Raw genomic sequence first — 25,099 nt, forward strand, 5'->3', positions numbered from 1 at the left:
CACCTGTGTTTCCCCATTACAGCACTCACTTCATTCTGCTGAAATCACTTCCTTACACGGCTTCCTCTTGTTAGGTTTTGTAAAGATAGGCTGTAAGAAGCGGAGGACTGCACCAGCTCACATGGGCAGAGGTATATTCTGGTACATTCAGGTAAGTGGCTATCCCAGCTGCCGAGAGAAGATATGGCTCCCACGTCCCCAGCGGCCACCAGCAAACATCAGTTTATATCGTGGGGGACTTTTAAGACACACAACGTTTTTTCCCCTGAGGGCTACTTTTGGATCATACCAAATCATCAGGAGTATCAGGAAAGAATCCTTTTATGAGTTACATTTTCAGGGTCTTGTTCTCTGCTTTTATCAAGGGACATTTAAGAAACAACTTTATAACAATCTGAGGCATCGGTTTCTAGATTATCATTGAATCTTCTCTAAACAGAACCTCATGAGACATTTTTTAGATCAATCTAAGTGGAGGGAAAATGCTTTACATTCCCTAAGTAAGTAATATGCTTTTTTTCCCTCTCTGATAATATGCCCTATGTATAAGGAAGACTTTCTGCTGTTTTGCTCTGGCAACCAACCCAGCTTGAAGTAAACGGTGAGAGCTGACTACAGCACCCGGACAATGCACATGGCTTGTTTGCCATCTGTTCCTCCTCTCGGGCTTGCCTATCTATCCCTGGTTTTTCAGTTCTCGTTTATTCCATGTCTTTACCAGTTCCTTTACAGCAAGGCAGGGTAAAATCAGGTGAACCTAGCACCATTTTAGACACATTATTTGGGCTCTATTGATTTGGAATAATTTTTTTTAGAAAAATACCCCAAACATTCAATTAACATTTAAATTTTAAAATAATGTCCAGATCATTTTATGTAATTACACATTATTTTAAAAACTTTTGACAAAACAGTTTTTAATTCATACCATGTTCTGTGTGTACCACTTCATGAAGAACAGACTGAACTGGTTCATTTACTTCATCTTCAATATACTGGGATTCTAAAATGATTACAAAATCATAAATAAGTAGAAAATATTCAGGAATTAATGTGGAATGCTCTTACTCAAATATGGCATTTGTGTAAACACATTAAAATTGATATCTTTGGCTAAGCAACTATGAATCTTGTCATTTAATTTACCACTTTTTCCCCATGTTGGCAGAGAGGCAGATATTTAAAATCGGTTTTATCTTGTCACCAGACATAATTTTTAAAATGTCATTAATATTTTAAAAGTGAATATTTAGCTTCATGTTTTTCTCAAAGCTTCACTAAGAGTAAAGTGACTTGTCTGTAATTGCTGAGATTCGCACTAATGACAGAATAAAACAGGAAGGCCAGAGCTTCCAAAGAGGAAGTACTGGGAATTAAGAGTGGAAACGTGGAAGACAAAGTCGGTGTAGATTAAAGCGTATGGGCAACAATGGGTTCCCCTGATGGTCAGCAGCACAGATACCCTGGCTGATGAGAGGGCGGAGGGTGGTCAGGGTTGGCTGACCACTCCCAGACCTCAGGAAGTGTGAGCAGATGAGGTGTCACTGTAACTGGCCATCCTTTCAGCTTTGCAGAACCATATCCGACAGATCCATAGATTCAGATGAATGCGAATCACAAAAGTGAACATTAATGATGACATTCTGACACAGTGCTTTATCAGATTAGCACCAACTGCAACACCACATAACAAACAAGATGCTGTAATTACATTGACCCTGATATTCCTAACAAATATAATCTGCATCTAGTGAATAATACAAGTGCTCGTCTTGGCATCACAAATGCTGTCCTGTGAAATAATGCCAATGACATCAGTTATGTCAAAGAGCTCATTTTCAACAAAAATGTAAAAAAAAAAAATTGAACTTCAGGAAGGGAAGTTTAAATGTGCTATCTGCGGTGTTAATCATGCTACAAAATCATTTCAAAAGCACAAGAATGCCTTGTATTTTTAGAGATGCTTGTTTCACTAACTAATTGCATTCGTCCTCAGTCTCACAATGTCCGCGAGAGCTGCTTAACTGCATTGTCAGTTTCACAACTGCTGAAAGCCCTACCCAGGAGAAGTTACTATCCTGGAGGGCAGAGGACTTTGCTCCTCCTCTTAACCCTGTGGTGGACAACACAGATTTCCACTGGCTTTGAACTCCATGACTTCCCAAAGGTTTTCCTCTCTCCTGAGGGGAACAGAGGCAGAAGCCGAACTGCAACTGGCTGAGGAAGAAATGGACAAGCAGGTAGAAAAGCAGGCACACATTCGTCTTTCAGACATGTGACTGTTACAGTGAGGACAAGGAATGAGTGGCAGACAGAAAGAAATGCAGAGGTCACAAGGTGTTTATAGCATTTTTAGGGGAGTTATGTAACCATATTTACACAATGGGTGGATGGAGTTAGAGAAAAGAGAGAAAATAAAGACTTAGATAAGAGAAAGGTTCACAAGGCAACATTTAAAGCAAAATGAGTATTACCAAGAAGTTGAAGGAATATGGGTTCAGAATAACCAGTGTATTAAGGGTAATATTTTAAAAGAAAGGGAAAGCAAATAGCATATTTCAGATTAGGTATCATTTTATATAAACAAAATGTCTAAATCAAAAATTTATTTAGTACAAAATATGATCCGTTGGGCTGAATCCAAGTTCTAAAAAAACTTAAGAAAAAATTCGCTTTGTCTAGAGCCATGGTATGATCATAGCAATTTTACAAGTATAAGAAGAAGACAGTAAGGATAATGAACATAAAAAAATAACAAAAACTCTGAGCAACTTATTGATCTTTTAAGAAAAGATTTTATGGGCCCAGCTCTGTGGTGTAGCAGGCTAAGCCTCTGCCTGTGGCACTGGGATCCTGTATGGGTGTCAGTTCATGTCTCAGCTACATCTTTTTCGATCCAGTTCCCTGCTATGACCTTGGAAAGCAGTAGAAGATGGCCCAAGTGCTTGGGCCCCTGCACCTGTGTGGGAGACCCAGAAGAAGCTCTTGGCTCCTGGCTTCAGATGGGCCCAGCTCTAGCTATTGTGGCCATTTCGAAAGTGAACCAGAGGATGGAAGACCTTTGTCTCTCCCTCTCTCTGTAATCCAACTCTCAAATAAATAAATAATTTAAAAGAGAATATCTTTTAAGAAAGAAAAGGAAAATCAAATATTTTTATCATCTGTACACCATTTGGACCTGGCACTTTAGCAACCAGTAAATATGTAGTGCCATACCTAACTGCGCCAATAGGTGGCAGAATAAAACCAAATTTACTGAGAACCATGTAAGTGAAAAATATTCAGAAATAAAGCTTTATGAAATGATAGTAATGGGTTAAAATTTCATATTCTAATTTATTAAACTATCTAAGAATTCTTCAACCTATAGTTTATAGTGATTACAGAGATACTTGAATTGATTTATGAATCCTTGCAGGTATAATTACAGCCAATCACAGGGAGATCTCGGACATCTTCCAATGTAGCAGGGGGACCCTCGTAAAAAGACTGCAGGGGCAGATGTTTAACTCAATGGTTAACATGCCTGTGTCCCACATCCATATGCCTGGGTTCAATTCCTGGATCAGGCTCCAGATGCCTGGGTTCAATTCCTGGATCAAGCTCCAGATTCCAGCTTCCCACCCACACAGACCCTGGGAGTTGGTTTCCTATCAGCCACATGGGAAACCTAGGTTGTGTTGGCCACTGTAGGTGTCTGAGGAGTGAACCAGTAAATGGAAGTGAGCTTCCTCTGTCTCCTTGACTCTCAAATAAACAAAATTTTCAAATTGTTTTAAAATATCAGGAACCCACTAGACCTACTCTACTAAGTCATGGGGTAAATGATGACAACACTGGTTTAGTGCCTGTTTTTATTTCCACCATAATACAGTATAGCAGTGCTGGAATTGGAATCAAGAAACACAGCATTTAGCTTATGATGTCCCTAACTGTGATCCTGCACTGAAGGACAACATTCTGTGCCTTAGATTCCTGATCCCCAAAAGAGCATCCTGGACAAACTTTCACTAGAAAAAAACAAGTATACTCTACAATTTCAGAAGAGAAGAAAATGTAGTAGGCTGTTCTGCAGACAGCAAAGGAGGAGCCGTGCCAGGTGAAGGTGTACCCTGGTGAGACATCCAGCAAGACTCACCTGCCCCCAGGGGACCCGGCTCCACCAGCACATCCTGGGGCTCATCCAGCTCATCTTGCAGTTCCGTATCCTCTGACGGGATCCTCCGCTCTGAAGCAAATCTTTCTTTAGCAGATCTTTCTTTAAGTCCTGCATTTTTTATTCACAAGGTTAACTTAAGCTTACTTACTTTTTTGATATGTTACATCAGGAAAAATAATATTCTCAAGCATTTAACCAGCTGTGCACACATAATTGATAGTTTTCAATGCATAAATATTGAAGTGGGAAAATGCTTCAACTTCATATGAGTCTTTAAAATCTTGTCTAAATTCGCCTTTCATTCAGAAGTAATCAGAAAAGCTATTGTTTAAATGTTCACAAATCTCTAAAATATACAACCTAAACATGCCAGAAACAGCTCCTTGTGTGTTCAAGCTAACTCTTAAGCCCTAGACTCAGACCTCAGCAATGAGAACAGCCAAGATACACTTTAACTTTGGTACTCATGTGCACTTCATATTTTAATTTACATACAATTTATTCTTCTTGAAAAACTACAAATAGAGAAGAAAGCATATGAAAATAATTATGATCTTCTAATGGTGACACCTCCAAGTAATCTTATAACAGTTAAAAGATTTTTTAAAAATTCCTTTTTAAAAGTCAATCCCAAAGAAAATTAAGACATCAGGATAAATTAATGAAAATGGATTGTAAAGGCAACATCAATCTGAAATATGTTATGCTAACTTCTTTGATATTTTACACGTGCCAAATTAAAATATATCCTCAATTAAATGCACCTACTTAGAAAATCAAGCAAGGGTCAAGGGTCTGATTTCATTTACTGCCTCCAGGGTTCCTCAGGACCTGAGGGGCTATCACTACAGGGAGTGTTGTGCATGGTGGCAGACTAGTGCAAAGAGGTCAAGACAGACCCAAGAGGTTATTTTCCAACTTCAGGTACCTTTGTACAGCACTTAACGAACATATGCTATTGCAGTCTGGAAATTTCTCATTTCAATTGCTTTTGTTCTTTTTATTGTATGTATTTTCCCCTAAAATTCTCTTTCCTTTCATTGACAAAAACACCCACCCAAGTTCCTCTTAGAATTTTGACACTGAGACAGGAAACAGCCCCCAACCCCAACCCTGCATCACTTTTATTTCCTCTACTGATTTCCAACCGTGCTTCCACATAAAACCTACCAAACACTCATGATATAGTTGTCTTCTACATCTAAGTGTAAATCTAATTAGAAAATTAGTTGCAAAAGGAGCCTACACAATTACCCACAGGTCCTAACTGTAGTTCAGTTTCTCCAGTAGGGGGTGGGGATGATGCCATCTTACACCACATTTCAAATTTAAACACAGGGCTGAGAACTCCTCTGCACTTTGCTACTGAAATACTCCATTCTAACACCCCTCTACTGTCAATGGGACATGGTTGCAACTGTTCACTGCCAAGTTCTGCTGAACGAACTGGCTGAAGCTTAAGAGCCTACAGGATCATGCACTTGATCTTGCATTTGAGGACCCCAGCAACACCGGGCATGCAGAGGGTGACTCAGAGCAGACCACACCCATCGTTGTGGCCACTGTGCTAGTCCACACGGATGCAGCAGTTCCCTGAGGGCCCAGGCTCCTAAGCAGCACCAGAGTGGCTTTGGGCTATACAGTCTAGCAAGGGGAGTCACATTAATTTCTCTCGAACTATTTCCCAGAGATCATTTGGCTGCCCCAGAATTCACCATTTCAGTGTCATGAGCCTAATTTGCCTGGGACAATTCCAGCTTGGTTTCTGTTTGTTTTTGTCCTAGAATAATTATTCACTCTCAGAAGTACCTCAGTGGTGATGAAAACTCAGTGTTACCCCTCACTAGCTTCATACATAGTAGGTTTTCAAACAGTGCTCCACAGTACACCAGCACCTCAACAGTTCCCCATCAAATGATAAGAATTCCAACTGCCTGAAAACCCTATTGCTACCACATTTGGAGAAAGTTTTCATCTGGGAAAAAAAGTTCTATGCTAAAAGGTTTGAAGACTACTAGTACGCTGATATTCGGACATACAATGCTCCTAATAGTTGGCTTTTGCTAACTCAATTGGGAGTTGTCTTTAAAACTGAAATTGTAAATCATATGAGAAACATTACAGCAAAAGACAAAGGCATCTAATGGGAGAAAAGATTGAGCTGTTTTCCATCCAAAGTAGCAGTTGAATTATAAATTCATTAATACCTGTTCACAGCTATTTCCAGAGGTGAACTCAGCACAAAAACAATACGGTAAGTTTCAAAGATACTGGGATCAGAATGCATTGCCCTCCTTGTATCCCTACAAACTCATTAAAAGTTAACAAGAACACACTCTGCACTAGAAGTGCTTTAAAGAATCAGCCCTGCAAGCTTTTATGCTAGTGTTCCACCCTCACGAACCCTTCCCCCAATTTTTTTCCACCCAAGCTGCTTTTGGTTCATAAGATTTAAGGCTAAAAGTAAAAACTAAACAACAGAACTAATTCATAAGGCCAACTCAGTCAACAAAAGGTTTCCCAAGTGGATTTATTATGAAGTACACATAGCAAAGAAATAAAGTAGCAGTGACATAAACATTCATTATTACACTAGGAACTGAGATTCATCAGTGTTCATATTCCTGGGCTGCATATATCAAGACATCAACTCACAATAGCGTCAGCAAGAAGGAAAGTCCTCTGATGTTACAAGATGGTGGTGGCAGCGCTAGGTTCATGCTCAAGCCAGCTGGGCTTCCTCTGGGCTTCTCTTCTGGACAAGAGGATGTGCAGAAGCGAAAGGATCAACTCTTGCTCTGCTCTTCTTAGGCTGGAGGACATCTTTTCTAGAAGTTCCCGGCAGTCTTCCCTTTTGGCTTTAGTCCTCAGAACGAGACCTGCTTCCACTTGTAAGCTGGCGAGACCATCAGGATGGCCCTACATAGCTGCCATGGACGTTAGTGCTGAATGAGCATGGCAAGTCCATCGTAATGACCATGATGCGATTTTGAAAATAAATCAATTCCCTTCGAGCACACCTTGTTTTTAGTTCTTTAGCTAAATGTGGAAATCTGTTTCGAAAATTTACACTTAATAACCACTTAACTTTCCTCCAATTTTAACTAAGACTGGAAGTTAGAAAATAGATAAAATCAGGCACTCGTGGATCACTTGACACAATTACCGTAGCCCAGAATTAGCTTACTTTATTCACTGTTGTGCAGATACATAACAGGAAAGAATGAACATATTCCCTCCATAAACACAATAAGAATGGCTTTTATTAAATTGCACACTGCATTCATTCGACAAACACTTATTCAGCAACTATTAATGTAAGGCAATGTCCGACAGTAAACATACAGTAGTCCTACATTCCACAGGGAGATAGCAATTTAAAAGAGAAGAAACATAAACTATTTTGAAATCAGACAGAAACAGATGGCATGGAGACAACGCAGCTCAAAGGTGGTAGGCAAACAAGGAGGGGCTCAGTCAACTGGGGAGACTCACTAATAACCTCTGAACAGATCCTAGAGGAAACCAAGGCTGTGGTATGAGACTCACAGGGGGAAAGAGGCGCCCTGGTGAAGGAACAGCACAAAATCCCTCACCTGGGAATGTGCTGGCTTAGAAGGTGCAGGGTGGGTGATGCAGCAGGAGACCCCGGGGAGTGAGTGCCAGGAAGGCCCAAGGACTGTGGGCCTCGAGAGGACGTTGATGTTGCACCTGACACACTTCTAAGAATTATATGCAAGCTGCTCCCTCAATGAAATCTGGGGAAGAGTATAAGCAGGAATTTGTTTCATAGGATTTTCATACAAATAGCCCATAAAAACTAAAACAATTTAATAAAACAAAAAATTAACTCAATTTTAGTTTACAATTCACTGGTATACAGGCTGAAGAAAAATTTTCTTGCCAATTCAGGTTACTCCAGTTGCCATTATTCATGATAGGTAAGTGCTTAGGATTGCCATTGCTTCACATGCAGTCACAGTAGAAATCAGTCCACCCCACAATGAACACTAGCAGGTACACTGAACTTGGGAAACATTTTGGAAAGTCAATACTCTAGAAAGGCATGCATACCAGTTGACCATGCTAATCTCTGTTGCTTCTGGCTTGTAAAATTAGTGAATTCAGGTTTTAGTAAGTACAGCAATATCAGCTCCAGAACTCAGAAAAATTCTGAGACTACCAGGAAGTAAATATTCCACCATGACAAACACCGAGAGCTATTCCAGATTCAAAGTATCTTGACGTGACCCAGGATGGATACACAGATTTCAGAAAGGAGATGATGAAAAGTCACACAAAAAAGTTACACTGCTGAAAAGGTTTCTAAGAACTTGCCAGGTTTCTGGACAAATGAAGGAACTCCACAAAGAATGGAAGGAGTGGCCTCACTTAACAATGGGCAAAATTCAGTTAAAGCTCACACAACACAACAGTGAGAAGGAACTTAGGCACTCAGGCATAGAATTGCACCTCAAGCACACTACCACTGCTACCACTTGAGTTACAACAAATACAGAAAAAGAAAATAAAACAGTTCCTGTTATAATATTTTTAAGGATTAAATGAGATATTTAAAAAGCAATAAATATTATCTTTATACATTATTATAGTTATATGAAAATATGATATTTTGGCATTCATGTATCTTTTTCCTTTATTTCTTCTACACAAATTTATCACACTCACCTCCCCCATGCATACACGGTAACATGAACAGAGCTGTAGGCAACTTCCAAATTGTTAAAATATATGGCAATTACTGGACAGTCTTTTAGGTTTTCCTTTTTTAAAAATTTAAACATTTTCTTCTACCATTCTTCAACAGTGTACACAGACCTGGAGTATTTTTAAAGGCTCCGTTTGCCATATTTCCCATTCAAGTCTATCACTGTCACTTACGCAGGTAGGTACTAGAAGTCAATTCAGTCTGGCAGCAGAACCCAAGGATGAAGTAGGGTGATGAGTGTGGTAACTGAGGCATGCAGATGCAGCCCCCTGGAGTGTCGGGGACATCTGAGTGCAGACATGACCACCAGGCTGGGTCCTAAAGGAGGTGCAGAGGAGCCCAGCACACAGAGCTGGGCAGAGGGAGTAGCAGGTGGTACTGGCTAAAGTTGTTTTGAAAACAAACTCTGTGATCTGGCTGCTTTTAGTGCAGATGAAGAACTGTGCATAAGCACTGTGTTAGCTTGCTCTACACCTCTCCATTCACCCCACTTCTTTTGAGAACAGTACAGCAGTTTTCTTCTGTGGAATGATTTTCTTTCATTCAACAGTTTTAACAAGTGGACACTTGCATGACCCAGGCCTTGTGATCCACACCCCCATAAGAATTAAGAATGAAAGATGAGCATGTGGGGCTCTGCCTCCAAGGAAGCCAGCACTCTGATAGAGTCCAGAGTGGACAGAGGGCTTCAGAGCACCGCTTGCCTTCCTAGATCAGTAAAACTCAATGACAATCTGGGCTTTACAACTACATGAGGCAATCAATGTCTTCTCCACATAAGCTAATTTGAATGGATTTAACACAAGTTTCCAAAAGGTTCTGGGGAATACCTGGAAGTAAATCTGTTAAATATGCTCCTAATTTCCTGAGAAAGTCAGATGTCTTTTTCCATAGAAACAGTTACATGGAAACTGGCAGGACCGGGGTTTAGGGACCAAATGGACTTTTGCACACTGGAGTATAAAACCTCTGAAAACCACCAACTTGATTCTATGGGAATATGTGTTTTGAATACAAACAAACTTAAAAATTTTTTTTCATAAGTTGGCTGGTTATGAAACTTCTCCATGTTTCCCTATACTTACGATTAGAGTTTGCAATGTCTTAAATGTCATTCGAGCCCTTAGATTTCCTAACGTGTGTTTCCATGGTGTGCAGTGTTCTCTAAAGTTAACCATTCCTATGGCTTTAGGCCTGGTTAAGATTTATAAGTACTTTCATTTGCTCTATCATCTCAGGAGAACAGATCCACATCCAGTATATCCACTTCACAGATAAATTTGTTCCAAAGGACAAGGAAGGGAGGTAGACCTCACAACCTGTTGACAAAGGTAGAGGTAGCGATTCCAATTTTAGTGATTCCAATTTCTTAGCCATTTAATTACCATTATTGTGTTGAGGCAAAAGGGAAGTTGAGGCATCATGAAGTGCCAGTTGCTCATAGATATGCAGCATCAGGTGCATCTTACAGACATCTTGAGTGACAGGTGTTAATGTCTGCATAAAAATGACAGAAACCACCAACTCCAACATACACTTTACAGCGAAATATTCTGAGTAACCAAATCTAAATAACCAAAGATATGAGGAGGGGAAGGAATATTTGAGGACAAAAAAGAAAGGAAGCAAAGTCACGAGACATAGCTTAAACCATCAGACACATTTCACAGATGACTAAGTCACAGTTATCTTAAAACACATAAAATTAAAAGTCATACTTTCTGGGGCCGGCGCCGCGGCTCACTAGGCTAATCCTCCGCCTAGCGGCACCGGCACACCGGGTTCTAGTCCCGGTCGGGGCGCCGGATTCAATCCTGGTTGCCCCTCTTCCAGGCCAGCCCTCTGCTGTGGCCAGGGAGTGCAGTGGAGGATGGCCCAGGTGCTTGGGCCCTGCACCCCATGGGAGACCAGGAAAAAGCACCTGGCTCCTGGCTCCTGCCATCGGATCGGAGCGGTGCGCTGGCCGCGGCGCGCCGGCCGCAGCGCGCCGGCCGCGCCGGCCATTGGAGGGTGAACCAACGGCAAAAGGAAGACCTTTCTCTCTGTCTCTCTCTCTCACTGTCCACTCTGCCTGTCAAAAAAAAAAAAAAAAGTCATACTTTCTGACTTCCACTCTTTTTAACAGAACTATTTCTAGAGATAATATTTATTATCCAAGAAATCATTATGAGAACCTCTAAATAGTACAAAGTCTGATCAATGAACTCTACACTTCTTTAATTCAAGTCATTCTCCCCAGTATTCATGTAGACTGATTTACATCTATTTCTCTACCAGTCTCTCTCCTCACTGTTTAATGTTCACAGGATCATCTGTACACAACACAAGCCATCCATAAAGTAAAACTGAAAATCCTGTGTAAGAAAGGGAAGGGAGAGGGGAGTCTGACCTAATGATTAGACCTTGCCTGGGTTTGCTGCTAGATCTGGCTCTTGCTAAAGCAGATCCTGGGAGGCAGTGGTGATGGCTCAAGTAATTGGGTTCCTGCCACCCACATGAAGACTTGGATTGAGCTCCTGGCTCCTTCCTTCAGCATGCTCCAGTCAGCTGTTGTGGGCATTTGGGGAGTGAACCAATGGACAGGAATAGTCTTTCTCTCTCAAATGAATAAATAATGAATATTTTTAAAAGGTAGAATTTCAAGAAGTTGATTATAAGTCCTATTAGAAATAATTAAGATTCATGAAGATTCATGCACAAAGTAAAGGAAAACACAAAGGTTAGACAAGAAAGAAAAAAAAAAAAAGATGCTCTAAAGAAATTGATACAAATCAATGATATCAAAGAAAGTGATGTGAACAGTAACAGATAAAAAAGATTCTCAACAAAGCTTACAGGTGATTAACCATTTTCATAAGTCTAATGACCTTCATGGCAATTAGGCTATTCAAATGTGAAATGTTATCATAAGGTTTAAGGGAAATTGTGATAACACAATTTTTCAAAATTCAAAGTATTATACTGTAAATTAAAACAAAACATTGTTGATATAAGGAAATAAACTTATATTCTGAATATTTAATTTTTACTTCTCAGGTTTTCCTCAAAATTTCTTCTGAGTCCCTACTATTACTATTACAAAATTTTTGTCTTTGTCATCAGTTGGCTTATTTTAAAAGAATAACCTTTCTGGTTTTAATTATAATTAGGTAACAATGCAAACTGAATAACAGAGAAATATCTTCCTAGAGAATACAAGGTAGTGTAAAACTAAGACGCAAACATGTTTTTGACTCATTAATCAGGATGAAAGTTTACCTCCTACTAAGTTTTTAGTTGAATCTTAAGTGCCAATGCAGTTTGTGTGTCCTCAATTTCAAATGAATTGTTTAAGCCTTTTATTTACTGAAGAAAAAAAAAAAGTGGGGGAGGGGGAGAAAAAGAAAATGGAAAGAAGAAACCAATCAGGTTCTTGATCTCAAGTGCTCCTGAAATATTCTGAAACATTCAAACAGAGATGTTTTGATTCTTGTCCTGATAGGCAAAGGAAATGATGAAACCGTAAGGTTTCAAAGTGTTTGACTGAACAACAGATAATACCTATGTGCTCATGCCGATCAGGGTATTCTAAAATGTCTTCACTCATTTGCTTAGACTTAGGACTTATCTACTTTCTGCTCCATAGCCTGTCTTTCAAATACCATGATGAAAACTACTCAAATTGCCCTCATTAAATATAATTCTCTGCTCTAATGTGAGAAAAAAAAAAGCCTGTAAAAAGAGAGAGTAGCTCTGAAAATTTCACCCATAAATAAAATCAACCCATTTATCTCAGCAGCAAGATCAAAGATCAGGATGAATTTTGAAAATTTTGTGGTTTGTATACGTGTGGTGTGAATCGGTTTTGCTCTGCTGTTCCATCCATTTCTCAGTCACCGTCTCCCTCTTCTTGTCCCAGGAACCCTTCTTCTGCAGTTTGGGTTGTCACCCACTCAATCTCCACCACCAGAACAAGGCTGGGAAGTCTAACTCCCCAGCTAACATAAGGGTCATGGGCACTCACCAGGCCTAACCAGGCCAGGCAGAATTCTTGACTTCTCCACTATGGCACTCCCAGAAAACCGCCTCCTTACAGGAGGGTGGAGAAGCTGGAAAGATATGGCTGGTGCTGAGAATGTCCTGTTCAGGAAGTGGTAGAATCTCCATACACAGTAAAGCCGGGCAGAAGCCAGCAGAGCCAACACTTGGGAAGAGAGCTAAGGAGCAAGAGAGTTCTGATTACAGGGCTGGACTTCGGATCTATTTGCCTGAGGTCAGGACCCCTGTGTTTGTCAACCAAAGGAGCCATAAAACTTACTTCCGATTCACTGTTTTATTGGAATCAATAATAACAACAGCAAAATCCTGACTGGTCACGAATGTTACAATTTGAGCCTGAGTTTTTACCCAATAAAACAACAGGATTAGATTAGATGAAGGTATTGGGTTACATATTCTCTAGGATTTCCAGTTTGAATTCTATTGTGTAAGTTGGATTTGTCAACCATGTCTAAATATTTGATTTCAGTCAGTAAAAGGTGTACAGTGCTATTAAGTAATACTTGAAATTTACTCATTTTTGCTTAAATACCTTTGATGAGGTCAAAAACTGGATCTTTAAGCTCTTCATAGAAAACATTAAAAGCTATTTTATAAAAATAAAATATTTGGGGCATTTTCAATTCTGTTATAATAAACAGGTTGCTCTCAATGTCAGCTGCATTTCACGTCACAATTAAAAACTTCATGCACAGGGCCGGCACCACGGCTCAATAGGCTAATCCTCCACCTAGCGGCGCCGGCACACCGGGTTCTAGTCCCGGTCGGGGCGCCGGATTCTGTCCCGGTTGCCCCTCTTCCAGGTCAGCTCTCTGTTATGGCCCGGGAGTGCAGTGGAGGATGGCCCAAGTCCTTGGGCCCTGCACCCCATGGGAGACCAGGAGAAGCACCTGGCTCCAGCCTTCAGATCAGCGCAGTGCGCAGGCCGCAGCGTGCCGGCCGCGGCGGCCATTGGAGGGTGAACCAATGGCAAAGGAAGACCCTCTGTCTCTCACTGTCCACTCTTGCCTGTCAAAAAAAAAAAAAAAAAAAAAAAAAAAAAAAAAAAAAAAAACTTCATGCACAAACACTAAAACCACTTGCAGAAATACACTTCTTAGTGAAATTTCACTTATTACATGTTTTCAATGAGCTGAATTCTGATCTCTATTTAGATCTCAAATTTTCAATTATTAAGAAATGATAAAAAATTATGATACAAATATGAAATATAGATTCTATACAAGAATAACAATGAAAAAATGGTGATATAAAATGTAAGGATGCCCTAATTTGAAATAATTAAAGCCTTTCTATAACTATACTGTGTCTGTAAAGATACCACGAATAAAGTGTTCTGAAATTGTGCTTATAAATAGAATTTTCTCTTGTATTCATGACTACATTCAGGTTTCTCAGATCAGTGTATCTGGCTCATGGTAAATATTTGTTGGAGGACAGAGAGAAGGGAGGGAAGTGGTCACAAAGGGAAGAATAGTTGAGGAGCAGTGAGGAGTGAGGTGGCATACAGGGGTGGGAAAAGAGGTAAAGGAGACAGAAAGAGACTGAGGGAGAAGAGATCAGACTTAAAAGAGGTGGAGTGGGCAGGGAGAGAACCCAGGAAATGCAAGAGGAAGTGGGGCCTTGAAAGAACAGGAGGAGCCAGGGTCTGGAGGAATGGGGGAAGAGGGAGGAGGCCATAAGCAGGTTGGTGGGTTGGGGTTCATAAACAGGGTGGGTTTGTGGGGTGCCCACAAAAGAGCTGGGGAGGGGAGGAGAGAGGGAGGGAGGAAAAGAGGCAGAAGTAGAAAAGCAAAGGAGGAAGGGACACAAAGGGCCAGCAGAAAGAAGTTGCCTTTCCTGTCCACAGGAACATTCAGCAAACCTGGAAGTCATGGGCAGAGACACAACTATTTCAAACACTAATACTTTTTTCTTATTTGTTTAGCCCCGATGAAGGCATTCAAATCAATATACTAACAGATCCATTATCATTCATATTATACAACACGTGTATCAATTCATGATCAATAAATTAAAAACAAATTATTACAAATGTTGACATACATTTTAAAAGCTTCAATTTTTTAATTTAGAAGCATGAGACATTATATTTAAATTTCAAAGAATGTACCTGCTGAGCACCAATAAATACATTCCAGGACTAATTTACATGTCTTTTCCAACCTGGGCAAGGCTACCTTTTTGAGGCCCGTTTTTGCGGCCAATCACGATTAAGAATACCACCATTTCCTGGGATGACGTCAGAGCGTTAGTTCTTTCTCTTGTGGCTATTTCCCTTTGCCAAGGTTGTGAGTCTGGTAGAACTTCGGCTTTCTTTTCTGTCATCCGTGTCTCTGGGTGCCATTTTACTCGAAAGATCCTTTGTTGGTGTTGACTTTTTCCTGTTTTCCTTGGTCTTGGCACTTCCCGCTTTCTCCTTTTCTTTGCTCTTTTTGCCGGCGGGAGACTCTCTCCGGGACACATCGGAAGCAGCAATTTTCCCGCCCTTCCGGCTGTCTTCTTTTTCTTTCTTCCCCCTTTTTCGCTCCTCATGCTTGCTTTCCCTCCTTGATTCAGGTTTCTCTTTTCCCTTCTTGAGCTCTTCTTTAATGAGTTCTTTGACTTTTGAGTTTTTCAACCAAAGGAAAAAATGTTTACTGACTGCATCTCTTAATTCACAGAATAACAACTTAGTGACAAATGGTCTTTTTAGTATGCCCCCCAACACAGGAAATGTTTGCTCAAAAAGCTACTGTAATAGCTTACAAGGTGGCTAAAAAATAGATGCACAGGCCTAGAACACATCAGCTATGAAATAAGCACTAGAAAGTTGCTGTCATATTTTTTCCACCTTGGAATGTGGTATGACTTGCCTTAAAACAAGGTTAACATGCAGTGTTACCACAATGAGAACACCCAGAAAGACAGTGCTTTACACCAAGTGTTAACTCACACTTCCTAACTTAGACAATATAAGTAAAGGAACACTGGGAACATAATTGGAAATTGTTCACAATTTGTATCTGTATAAAACTTTTTGGAAATTTTTAGTTCAAACAAAAAAAATCACATGCTCAAAATAGCTGGGCTTACAATCCTTGAAAAAAGCATGCACAAATAAAAGTTAAGCATCATTTAATCATCTTAGCTAATGAAGCAAACAATTATTTCCGTGACATAAAATTTCCATATATACTACTTTAAGATCATTATCTGTGGTATTTGCTGCTTATATTCAACATTATGCAATCAGTATTCCTTTAAGTATGTTCTCCTGATAATTAATATAGAGCTACTCAAGCCAGCAGCCATGTCTTTCCCACTCAGAGGGGAGAGGGAGCAATTAAATGGAATACACAGCAAATTCCAAATCTCAGGTAAGATACTACTTTCAACATGCTTTGCATAAACTTGATAGAGTGGTTAGCAAATGCCTTGAGATTCACTTTCTTACTCTCTCATTAGGAAACCATAACAACATATTTACTGTACAAGGTAGCATTGAAGCAGAGGCAAAGAAAATGAAAGATCTCTTTAAAAATGCATGTGATATTCACGTGCCCATCACAATCACGGAAAATTCACATTGCACACCAGGTCCTCCAAAGCAAGTGCTGGTTTTCTGGTGCTCATTAAGATGCTTTACATTCTATCTTTCTAGACAGTTGTCTTGACTAACCAACAAAAATATATAGGATTTTTCATTAAGTGAATTTCCTGGTGAACAGGAAATCCTTCAGTATTCCTGAAAATCTCATCAAAATCCTATAATACAGAAGCACATTCATACAGATCAACCTCCATCTCGTCATTCTACTTCAGTGTTGTTTGTAGAGTAACAGACCTGACACTGCAAAACAGTAAAATGTGCAATGTCATCAGGATTTATTCTGTATGGTATTTTTTATAAAATTAAGTCTTTCATGTTTAATTTGCCCTTCTGGATCAGGAAATAAAATTGTCCCTTACTGGCCATGTTAACATCATCATTATTTACATACAAATAAATTTTCTTCCTAGAAATTATCCAGGTCAGAAATGCAAGTTTAAAACACATTAAAATTTCCTGATCTTAAAATACAAATCTGAAAATCACAAAGTGAAAGTCTAATCTGTTTATGTTTCACATTTTACCAAAAAACAAACTACAAGCAATGAGCCAAGCACTTGAAGACAAAAACAAAAAATCCCAAGTTTATAAAGAAAAACATGCAGTTCCCCCCAATCACCTCTACCCAAAGCACATAAATATTTACATGTAAATAAGAAAAATCATGGGGGTATACATTAAGGTTACAATACATATGTAGGTTAGCCTACATATAATGGTTTACAGGTATGGTACTTAGCAAACTAAAATATCAAACACAGCAAATTCTATACCAACATTATGCAGTGTTCTGCATTACAAATCTAAATTTTCATCTTACTGTAAACTACATGTTTGACCACACTAGCTTTTGCTGTGCTCTAAGACAGAATGTCAACAGAGCTTTTGTAGAAATGAAATCTATCACTGAATGATTCACCTTTTTTATAGTAGTACTTAAGAAAGTCAAACTAAGAAAGATTTTACATAGGAAAGAATAATATGCATGTATAAATTTAATATATATAACAAATATGACACTGGTATATACATTCTTTAAAGAATGTATGTTGAGAAAATGAAAAGCAAATGACATAAAAGATTATATGCTTATGGCAGAAAATTATTCAATGAAGTCTTGATAAAGCTAGCTATGGCTTAAAGATGTGCATATAAGATCAAAAAGCAATAATGTTTAATATTAGTAGCTGCATTTACATAACATATCCAGAAAATGTCATGCATGCTCAAGCAATAAACTTTAACTCAAGGCTAATTGGAAAAATAGAAAATACCTTTAGCCTTGGTTTTTCTCTTGGCTACCCCACCAGGTTCTTCTGTTGGTATTTATAAGATAAAAATAGGTTATGAAGAGAAAATACTAAGGGGGTTCAGAAATAAGAATCTATGCAATACTCAAAGTTACCTCTATGAAAAAAAGCATTTAAATTCACCACTTGAAAAAACACTGTAACACAGAAATATCTATTATTTATATGTCACTGTAAAGCCTTTCACTAGCACAGATAAATGCATTATAATCAACTATGATTTAGTCAATTTCATAAGGTTCCTGAGGCCTCTAACAAGCGTTTGCACTGAAACATCTAATAATCATTGGCAATGGCATCTCGCTCTTGGTTGTGGACTGCTGCCTAGGCCACAGGTACTCTATTGCAAGTACCAGGGTTGAACGACACAGGACTTTGTTTCCTTACTCAACCACCACTACCATCCAGAAAAAGAGAGTGTATTTTCACAGAATTTTAATCTTTACTATTTGAACAAGCATTCCTTTCCACACACCCCCCTGCCATGATTTCAAATTTTCTTTAAAAATAAGTGTATAAGCAACCTAAACCATTACACAGATACATATTAGCTTTATCACTCTATAAACTTTTCAACAGCTTTCTATTTCCTCTCTTGGCAAAGGAAAGTTCTGAGAATGGGTTTATTTTTGACCCCCTAGCAAACGTCAGTACTATATGCCTCCCAGTGCACTCTATTCCAATAAGGCTGTACTTAGTGTCTCATTCAATTACTCTCCCCATCTCCTGATCACATAAATGTTATTTCATATTTATGTATCAGCAGACTTTTGAGTTGGCATTTTAAGAGGCCAAGCCATTCCATATGCACATCAGGTGGAAGGTGTGGTTTTTTAGTCCGTCTCCTAGGGATGTGGGGAAGGGGTTGAGGACAGCTCCACACACAAACCATCCTCAAGAGCCAAGATCTAAGGTAGCATCAGGAGAAAGCCCCTTAGTTCTCCGACACTTATTCCTGCTGTAAACTGTGGAACTCTCAGTTTCTTGAAACCACAGTTATACTCTCACGTTTGGCATGAGGCAGTTGATGTTCAAATCATTCTCCATTCCTAAATCCTCTTCCCTTTTGCTATTCACAGCAAATTGTTTCCAGCAAATGAGGTAATGCATTTGAGAACAGCAGTTTATTTTTGCTGAAGTATCACCATCACCATTCTGGGGGAAAAGAAAGTGTTAGTTTATCTTTCTACTGACAAAGAAGGAAGGAAGGAAGGAAGGAGTATAAGCAGATAGGACTAACTGCTCCTTGTGGCTACCTCTGACTAATTATTTGATAAATGCTGAGAATCTAACCAGTGTGTGTTTAACTATTATTTTTTCACAAACCTCATTCTTTCCTAAATTCTTGTCAAAAAGTAGCATATCACCTTTCAATACAGAATGGTATCTTGGACCAATACATACCAAACTTTACTTCAGAATAAAAAAATCTCTTTTGCGGGGCTGGAGCCATGGTGCAATTGGTTCATCCTCCGCCTGTGGCACCGGCATTCCATATGGGCGCCAGGTCTAGTCCCGTCTGCTCCTCTTCCAATCCAGCTCTATGCTGTGGCCTCGGAGAGCTGTGGCCTCGGAAAGCAGTAGAAGATGGCCCAGGTTCCTTTGGCCCTTGCACCCATGTGGGAGACCGGGAAGAAGCACCTGGCTCCTAGCTTCGGATTGGCGCAGCTTTGGCCATTGTGGCCATTTAGAGAGTGAACCAACAGATGGAAGCCCCTTCTCTCTCCCTCTCTCTCTCTCTCTCTCTGCCTCTCTTTCTCTCTCTGTGTAACTCTTCCAAATAAATTAATAAATCTTTTAAATAAATCTATTATTATAATATCAACTTTTAAATACACGGGCATTGCTGAATGTATAAGGAAAATTAGCATAAAATATTAAAATATATTTTAATCCTGCTAATGTCCCCCTAATAACCACTGCATGTTTTCACCTGGTGGGCTTGTTAAAAAGCAGTGGTAAAAATCCAATTACCCACTTCTCACCCCCATGCTCAGGATACAGTTAAAAAGAAACACCTTAACGAGCCGGCGCCGCAGCTCACTTGGCTAATCCTCCACCTGTGACGCAGGCACCCAGGGTTCTAGTCCCGGTTGGGGCACCGGATTCTGTCCCGGTTGCTCCTCTTCGCTCTCTGCTGTGGCCCTGGAGTGCAGTGGAGGATGGGCCAAGTGCTTGGGCCCTGCACCCACATGGGAGACCAGGAGGAGACACCTGGCTCCTGGCTTCGGATTGGCGCAGCACACTAGCCTTAGTGGCCACTTGAAGGGTGAACCAATGGAAAAGGAAGGCCTCTCTCCCTCTCCCTGTCTAACTCTGCCTGTCCAAAAAAAAAAAAAAAAAAAAAAACCACACACACACCTTGACGAAAAGGTCAGAATTAATTTCTCTTATGAGTAGGCTAAATACTACATTAGCATCAGAAGAGTAAAATACTGAAAAACAAGCACTTTATTTAAAACATTTCCATTTGGGATACACATCTTTAAATGGTCACAAATCAGTACAGTGTACCATATAAAATACAAAGTATCATGCTAGCCAACCTTTCCTATACTTAAAAGAAATGTAGCCAAGAAATTTTCTTAATTTTTTACATGAAATGAAAAACTAATACTTGAAAGCCACTATCATATTCAGCCTCTGAAAGAAAGGCCAGGCATGAGGAAAGCACAGTCCCTGTGCTTATTAGTCAATAAAATAAAGGAGGCCCGAAAGTAACAGCCAAACAGGAGTGAGGAGCAACAAGACAATGCATTCTCTAATAGTCAAAGAGCAGCGTTAGGCAGGGAAGCAGGAACAAAAGTTGGGACATGACACTACTGAGTTATGATAGTTATTAAATATCCCGTAAAGTTCTTGGGATTGGGGCCGGCGCCATGGCTCACTAGGTTAGTCCTCTGCCTGTGGCGCCGACATCCCATGTGGGCACTGGGTTCTGGTCCCAGTTGCTCCTCTTCCAGTTCAGCTCTCTGCTGTGGCCTGGGAAGGCAGTGGAGGATGGCCCAAGTGTACCCGCATGGGAGACCAGGAGGAAGCACCTGGCTCCTGGCTTCAGATTGGCGCAGAGCCAGCCGTGGCAGCCATTTGGGGTGTGAACCAACAGAGGGAGGACCTTTCTCTCTGTCTCTCTCACTGTCTGTAACTCTACCTGTCAAACAAAAAAATGCTATAAAAAAAGTTCTTGGGATCACTGTTTTATGAGCAGTAGAACAGTCCCATTACAATGATGAGAAAATGTTGAGGAAAAAAACTAGAGTGTTCATGAGAGGCTCTCAAACCTTAGGACAGAACTGATAATACATGGAGTTTCCTAAGATTTCCAAGGAGCAGAAAAGGGGTGAGCATCTGAAGAACCTTACCTGAGTTTGCATGCCTTAAAGTAGAGGAAAAATGGGCCTGTGTGAAAGAAAAAGCTAAGGGAACGGAGCGAGGAAGGAGGCGCTGAGGTCAGAAGGCGGTGCAAGCACAGGGGAAGGCTGACTCTGGAAACTTGAAGATGCCACCTCTGGGAAAAACGTGGAGGAAACAGGGAGGGAACAAAGTGCTGAAGAATGAAGAGAGAAGACAATGAGATGGTCATCTCTGACCATCTCAAGAAAGCAGAAGGCAAAACTCATCTCTGCAGAGGAATACAGCGACCTTGGAAAACGGAAGAGCAGGGAAAAGGTCTGGGATGCCTGCTGTGAGGAACTGCTCCAGGACCACAGCAGCAGCAGCAGCACGCAGGCACATGCATCTCTAATCTCTAATCTCTAATCTCCAAAAGTGTTGTGAAGCCCAGTGGTGGAGAAAATGGTCCATGGTAACCCAGGGCTGCTGACAAGTAGAGGCAAAGAAAGAAACAATTTTGGGAGCCCTAGAAAATGGCCTCGGAGATAGCTCCTCTATCCTTTCTAATTCTTGACAGAATTAAAATCTTAACATTTGTATCTACAGTTGATAGGAACTCTCCCTATGGTGTCAAAAATCAACAAGCATGTCCTATTTTTCTCCTTGTATCTCTTACAGTAGCCAATACCTAGGGGGTTTAAAAAGAAAAAAGGAACAATTTCATCAAACAATGGAACTGATGACAATACAATAGCTCTTTACAAATAGATTCTAAGTAGTATGGAGAAAACTCTATCAATTAGAGCTCAAAAAGAAGCACTTTGGTATTCTGTAATCTATTTGGACAGAAGTTGATTTTACTGATGGAATCTTGATTTAAAGTATTAGGATATGCTTAAAGTCAAAGAGAATGGCAAAATAGTAATCACCATATTATTCACTTTCTGCTCATCCTTATTCTGGTGCTTTTAAAGGGTATTATTGTTAACCCTGGTCACTCTTTGGGAATTCTTACACAGAAATTTGAAAACAGCAGGTCTTTTATTCTTTCCTTAAGAATACTGCTTATGGGGTCAGCATTGTGGTGCAGTGAGTTAAGCATCCCATGTAAGAGACAATTCAAGTCCCAGCTGCTCCACTTCCAATCCAGGTACCTGCTAATACACCTGGGAAAACAGCAAACGATGCCCCAAGTGCTTGGGCCCTGTCACCCACAAAGGAGACAAGGATAGAGTTCCTGGCTTCTAGCTTCAACCTGGCCCAGTCCCAGCGATTGCAGCCATTTGGGGAGTGAACTGGCAGGTGAAAATTCTCTTTCTCTCTCTCTTACTTTCCCCTTCTTCCTCTCGGTAACTCTGCCTTTCAAATAAATAAATATACTTTTTTAAAAAGACGATTGCTTAAAGTTAATTTATGCTAGTTTGGCAACTGCCTCAGAGTCACTATGCCCAACTTGTTTTCAAAATGAGATGGACTTTATGAAATTCAAATGTGTGAGTCATGAAGCCAGCAGTTTGACCCGTGGCCCCACCACATGCAGTAGACAACAACTTTAGAAAACCAGCTACATCACAAGTGTTAGGAAACTGGCGCAGTTGGCGCATGGCCCAGCTACCTGAGCCAGGCTCCACCCCCATCCTAATGGGATTGGCTGCTCCTGCTTCCCTGCCCGCCCTCAGGCAAAGTTTTAAAAGGGCCTGTTCCTGAACACGTGCTCTCTTGCCCCTTCTCTCTCGGCCCCTTCTCTCCTGCTCTCTCTCGGTTCCTCTCTCTAGCCTCCTCCTCTGGTCTCTTGGCTCTGCTCTCCTCTCTCCTCTTCTCTGCTCTCTCTTCTCTCCTTGCTAGCTCCTCTCCTCTCTGTTTCTCTCTCTTATACTCTGTCTCTCCCTTTTTCCTTCGCCGCCCCTTCACTCCGGTCTGTAGGTTGTTCCCCAATAAACCCTTTCCCTTACTCCGGTGTCCAGTGTGCTTTGCGACGGCTAACATTAAGATATAACAAGTACCTAGTGATCTGTCACAGACTTTCAGACCCTTGCATCTAGAATTGGTCAGCTGGTATCACTAACACTCAGGATTTCAGTCACTCCCACAGTCACTGGTTGTTGAGACTTTGGGCCTTCATTTCTTCCTCCTTCTCATTCTGGAACATCATGATCTTTTCACCATTGACTTCATGGAGCAGAAACAGGTCCCAAGTGTCCAAGTATTGGTCCTGTCAGCTTGGCAGGCTGCAGCTCCACAACCAATGTGTAATCTTGGTTAAATGCACACCAGGACACTACACCAGCTTCCTTTTCATGTCTACATAGATAATGTAACAATAATCTTACAGGTATTTTTGGAAAGAATATTACAGGCCTACCAACCCTCTACACATGAGTAGGGAATGGAGGATCAAAACACAAGAGAATTGGAAGATGAAAAGAGGAAGAAGGTTTTATATCCAGAGACTAAGAGTATGAATGAAGATACAAGTACAAATATCCCAGTGGGAAGATCACTTGAAGACCTTTGTTAGCACAGGCTGGTCTGTTGTATGAACTTCAAAATATTATTTCTCTAGCAGAAAATATGTCCAATTTCATCATGTATTTCAGCTGGTTGTGAAAACAGACGCTAACAGTATTTTTATGGTTCAATGAGAAATTCCTGGAGCTCTCTTGATCATCAGGACTAAGGTCAGCATATGATAAAATTCATGGGAGATTAATGAATATCATATACCAGGGTCAGCTTTGAAGAGGAATTCAAATAAAGCTTAAGGCTTCGTGCCTTCAAGGAAGGCACAATCTAGTTAATACGTGCTCCCAAGTATTACATGGTTATATCAACCAACGACAGAAGCAAAGAACTCAGTATATTTGTTCCATCAACCAACCTATGAAAATAAGAGCTGTTTCACTGAATTACTAAGTACTCCAAAGATGCACTGTGACTGAAGAAGATCCCTCAACTCTGATCACAGACTTCCTTTTTTTTTTTTTTTTTTTTTTTTTTTCTCTGACAGGCAGAGTGGACAGTGAGAGAGAGAGAGAGACAGAGAGAAAGGTCTTCCTTTGCCGTTGGTTCACCCTCCAATGGCCGCCGTGGCCGGAGCGCTACGACCGGCACACCGCGCTGATCTGAAGGCAGGAGCCAGGTGCTTCTCCTGGTCTCCCATGAGGTGCAGGGGCCAAGCACTTGGGCCATCCTCCACTGCACTCCCTGGCCACAGCAGAGAGCTGGCCTGGAAAAGGGGCAACCAGGACAGAATCCGGCGCCCCAACCAGGACTAGAACCTGGTGTGCCGGCGCCGCTAGGTGGAAGATTAGCCTAGTGAGCCCCAGCGCTGGCCAGAAGACTTCTTGTATGTTTCATGGACTTAAGTAGCTAGTTGAAAGTCATATTTAAAAACCATCATTGAGTATCATGCCCCAAAAGGTATAGTTGCCATGTGATGAACTGGCTAAGCATGTACCTGCTTCTGATCATTCTCTAAAGTTACAAATACTAAGCTACAGAAGGAAACACTTTGCTTGAACTAACCATAAATAAAAAACAAACCAGAATTCAAGCAGAAAAAGTTTTTCTTCCATGTCTGGATACCACTTTGTCAGACAGACAGATCACTTACAGACAAAAAAATCAAGTACAAGAGCAACAAGTAGGACCACCGAGGATTCCACTATCCTGTCAAGTCCTGGACATCTGCAGGGCCTGGGGCTGACAGCCAGGCCAAGAGAATTGGCAGGAGCAGCACCTCAAAGACTCTTCTCCAACTGACCTACAACCCACAAAGCATGCCCCCAGGAAAACCAGTGACAAAGCAATTATGCAGGAAAGCAATCTCCCTCTAGGATGCCACTGCTTTATTTTGCAAGAACTCAGGCCTGTCTCATGGAACAAATAGCAGTCATCTGCAGAAGCAAAAACTGCAACTGTGAGGAAACCACACTGCC

General features: G+C 40.7%; 1 protein-coding gene across 32 annotated transcripts in view; it reads right to left on the reverse strand.

Moving 5' to 3' along the window:
* The window catches only part of ASPH (aspartate beta-hydroxylase), a 303,829-nt gene that overhangs the window by 225,565 nt on the left and 53,165 nt on the right, over positions 1 to 25,099 (reverse strand). For 15 of the 32 annotated variants that reach the window (XR_011389109.1, XR_007918607.2, XM_070075070.1 and 12 more), the window contains 3 exons: positions 17,793 to 17,834; positions 4,139 to 4,267; positions 929 to 1,003 (listed from right to left, as the gene is read on the reverse strand). Coding sequence is in view for 29 of the 32 variants with exons in the window: in XM_070075070.1 (XP_069931171.1) it covers positions 929 to 1,003; positions 4,139 to 4,267; positions 17,793 to 17,834 (246 nt within the window). In the remaining 3 variants the exon portion in view is untranslated. Of the gene's footprint in view, positions 1 to 928; positions 1,004 to 4,138; positions 4,268 to 13,185; positions 15,531 to 17,792; positions 17,835 to 25,099 lie in introns of those variants that run through there. The other 17 variants (XR_011389110.1, XM_070075073.1, XM_051843772.2 and 14 more) reach the window with 2 other exon arrangements.

Source organism: Oryctolagus cuniculus, chromosome 6 (assembly GCF_964237555.1).
Source record: "Oryctolagus cuniculus chromosome 6, mOryCun1.1, whole genome shotgun sequence".
Taxonomy (NCBI): Eukaryota; Metazoa; Chordata; class Mammalia; order Lagomorpha; family Leporidae; genus Oryctolagus; species Oryctolagus cuniculus.